General features: G+C 41.7%; 1 protein-coding gene across 4 annotated transcripts in view; it reads right to left on the bottom strand.

Annotated features, from left to right (window-relative positions):
- Positions 1–274: 274 nt before the first annotated feature.
- LOC121572211 (CYFIP-related Rac1 interactor A) overlaps positions 275–3,651 on the bottom strand; it is an 89,302-nt gene continuing 85,925 nt past the window's right edge. For all 4 annotated transcript variants that reach the window (XM_045226562.1, XM_045226560.1, XM_041884145.2 and 1 more), the window contains one exon: positions 275–2,694. In XM_045226562.1, the coding sequence (XP_045082497.1) occupies positions 2,631–2,694 (64 nt within the window). In that variant the 3' untranslated portion in view covers positions 275–2,630. The remainder of the gene's footprint in view (positions 2,695–3,651) is intronic.

Below are 3,651 nucleotides of genomic sequence, written 5' to 3'. Positions count from 1 at the left end.
CTGTGGAGATGGGAGAACCTTCCAGAAGGACAACCATCTCTGCAGCGCTCCACCAATCAGGCCTTTATGGTAGAGTGGCCAGACGGAAGCCCCTCCTCAGTAAAAGGCACATGACAGCCCGCTTGGAGTTTGCCAAAAGGCACCTAAAGGACTCTCAGACCATGAGATTATCTGGTCTGATGAAACCAAGATTGAACTCTTTGGCCTGAATGCCGAGCGTAACATGTGGAGGAAACCTGGCACTGAGTCAGACATAGACACCACACCTCATTGGTTGAATGTAATAAATGACAAGTTTTATTGTTGCACAAAATGTACAAAATAACAAGCAAATGGACAGCTCCCCCCTAGTCCCGCCCCTCCCGCCATTTCATTCGCCAAGATGAGGTTGGGATTTTTGAAAACCTATGACTCACGACGGCAAGTTCAATGGTCCAAGCCAAGCCATGGGATTTCTGAGAGAGACAACACACACCCAATTTCAGTTTCACTGAACAATTAAAAATGAATAAAAACACCTTTATGTACACATTTTTGTCAGAACTTTTACAACATGCCATCTATATATTTATACAGAATATGCTTGTGCCACATACCCCTGTATAGAAAATATATGATAAGATCAAATGACGTTAGACTAAGGTCTATAGACATGGAAAGTACAGCACTGCCTTTTTTAAAATCTCCTTTTGAACATATTTATTTTCAATACCCACTTATTCAACGACTTTATTTTTTTATTTGACTCACACTAAAAGAAGAAATATCTAGTGGATCATCAGCATGTTTGTTATTGTTGTTGTGTATTCTATCCTGGAGGACCTGAGCTGGCCTTGTAGGTGCCTGATGAGAAAATACTCATTTACACTGCGACTCTCTGAGTGATCTGTGCCTGTGTGTTTATATATCCTCTTGTTATGATGCTGTCTTAGTCCCTCCCTGATAGTCTCTGCCCTTCTCTTTATGTTTCAATAGAGTATTCCCCAAAAACATCCAAGATGGCAAATCCAAGATTTCCCAATGTACATAACATGTCTTACTGATGGCCTTTCGGACCCCCTAAAGATAGATATCAAGCGGTGTTACAAGGCTAGCAGTCAGTATCTCCTTAACCCCCTAAAGATAGATATCAAGCGGTGTTACAAGGCTAGCGGTCTGTATCTCCTTAACCCCCTAAAGATAGATATCAAGCGGTGTTACAAGGCTAGCGGTCAGTATCTCCTTAACCCCCTAAAGATAGATATCAAGCGGTGTTACAAGGCTAGCGGTCTGTATCTCCTTAACCCCCTAAAGATAGATATCAAGCGGTGTTACAAGGCTAGCAGTCTGTATCTCCTTAACCCCTTAAAGATAGATATCAAGCGGTGTTACAAGGCTAGCGGTCAGTATCTCCTTTAACCCCCTAAAGATAGATATCAAGCGGTGTTACAAGGCTAGCGGTCAGTATCTCCTTAACCCAATCCTCACCTGCTGATGACGCAATAGCTTTGGCACTAGGTGGATGAAACGTTGTGTGAGCTTTTATGTGGATAGTGACAAGTTTTAGCACCATAAAGAGAGGTCTGAATTACCTACATTCTTCACAAGCTCCTTCTACGGCATAACATCGCATACTAGTGCCAAAAACGCCCACAGCTCCCGTAGTTACGATTGGGGTCAATAGGAGTGGGTGTGTGATGAGGAGTGTCTGGGTGCATGTCAATACACTAAAATAGCTTCCCCTCCTTGTCTCCTTGTCCCCTTTCCTTCATCTGCAATGAAAGAGTTGAACGAGTGAGAGCAAATTTTTCTGTTTGTATCCATCATATTGTCTTTACTTAACACCTGTGTTTTCAGTTCATTGCAGATGAAGGAGAGGAGACAAGGAGAGGAGACAAGGAGAAGAGGAAGCCACTTCAGACTATTGGGATGGACCCTCAATGCAGTGACTGAGCATAATCTACACAGGGGCCCAATCTCAAACCAATACCTCACCCTGAACCTTAGGACCTTGTTGACTACCTGACAGATTGTTTGGTTTGATATCAGCAATATGACTACAACTCCCATTAGCCTTCTGGTATGTTACAAAGTGTTTCTGCCATAATACTTACAACTCCAAGTCCTTTTAGATCAAGGGGAGTCCACAAGGACTTTTGGAAAGGGACAAGCCATTGGTTTGGAATCAGGCCGTTTTGTCAATCCCAGTCTATTCTTTACAGTTTGTAATGGAGCCTGGTTTAAATCTTTACGGCGACTACGTGGATACTGACAGACAGCGTTGTTTATATTCTACGTGAATGCAAAAATATTCTTCAGACTAACGTTGTTGTACGGAATATGAACCTTTTTGTTTATTTTCAGTTTTTTGTTTCAGTTTTGTTTCCAGACCATAGATGTTTCTAATATAGATTTGTCCTACTTATTTCCATCTGGTAGCACTTGTTTCGTTTTTTAGTTTAGCTTTTTTTTCTCCTTAATATATATCTCTATAGATTCTCTTCTTTCATTTTCTTTCTCACAAAATGAGAGACAGACAGACAGACAGACTGTTTCCTTTTTTCTTTTCATCAGTTTGTTCTCCCTCGTTCTCCTCCTCTGTGTGTCTCGCTTTCTCTCTCCTTCCTTCCCTCTCGCCTCTCTTCCATCTCTCATTGGAGAAGAGCCCTGATTTGTTTGGAGGTACTGTCGTCGTTTAGATGCCGGGTCGTATACCTGGAGAGGGAGGAGGGGAGGGGGAGGGGAGAGAGGAAGAGAGGAGAGGAGGGGGAGAGGAGGAGAGGAGGATAGAGGACATGAGATGAGTATCTGTACACACACTCTCTCTGGCTACACTGTACATTGTCAAAGCGTTCCTTAAGTTTGGGTCAGTCACAGTGGTCAGGTATTCTGCCACTGTGTACTCTCTGTTTAGGGCCAAATAGCATTCTAGTTTGCTCTGTTTTTTGTTAATTCTTTCCAATGAATTCTTTCGAATGTCTCCTCTCTCTCTCTCTCTCTCTCTCTCTCTCTCTCTCTCTCTCGCTCTCTCTCTCGCTCTCAATTTCAATTTCAATTTCAATTTAAGGGCTTTATTGGCATGGGAAACATATGTTAACATTGCCAAAGCAAGTGAAGTAGATAGTAAACAAAAGTGAAATAAACAATAAAATTAACAGTAAACATTACACTCAGAAGTTTCAAAAGAATAAAGACATTTCAAATGTCATATTATGTATACATACAGTGTTGTAACAATGTGCAAATAGTTAAAGTACAAATGGGAAAATAAATAAACATAAATATGGGTTGTATTTACAATGGTGTTTGTTCTTCACTGGTTGCCCTTTTCTTGTGGCAACAGGTCACAAATCTTGCTGCTGTGATGGCACACTGTGGTATTTCACCCAGTAGATAAGGGAGTTTATCAAAATTGGGTTTGTTTTCAAATTCTTTGTGGATCTCTGTAATCTGAGGGAAATATGTGTCTCTAATATGGTCATACATTTGGCAGGAGTTTAGGACGTGCAGCTCAGTTTCCACCTCATTTTGTGGGCAGTGTGCACATAGCCTGTCTTCTCTTGAGAGCCAGGTCTGCCTACGGCGGCTTTTCTCAATAGCAAGGCTATGCTCACTGAGTCTGTACATTGTCAAAACTTTCCTTAAGTTTGGGTCAGTCACAATAGTCAGGTA

This window comes from Coregonus clupeaformis, chromosome 17 (genome assembly GCF_020615455.1).
Source record: "Coregonus clupeaformis isolate EN_2021a chromosome 17, ASM2061545v1, whole genome shotgun sequence".
Lineage (NCBI taxonomy): Eukaryota > Metazoa > Chordata > Actinopteri > Salmoniformes > Salmonidae > Coregonus > Coregonus clupeaformis.
This window is presented reverse-complemented; position numbering and strand designations above follow the sequence as displayed.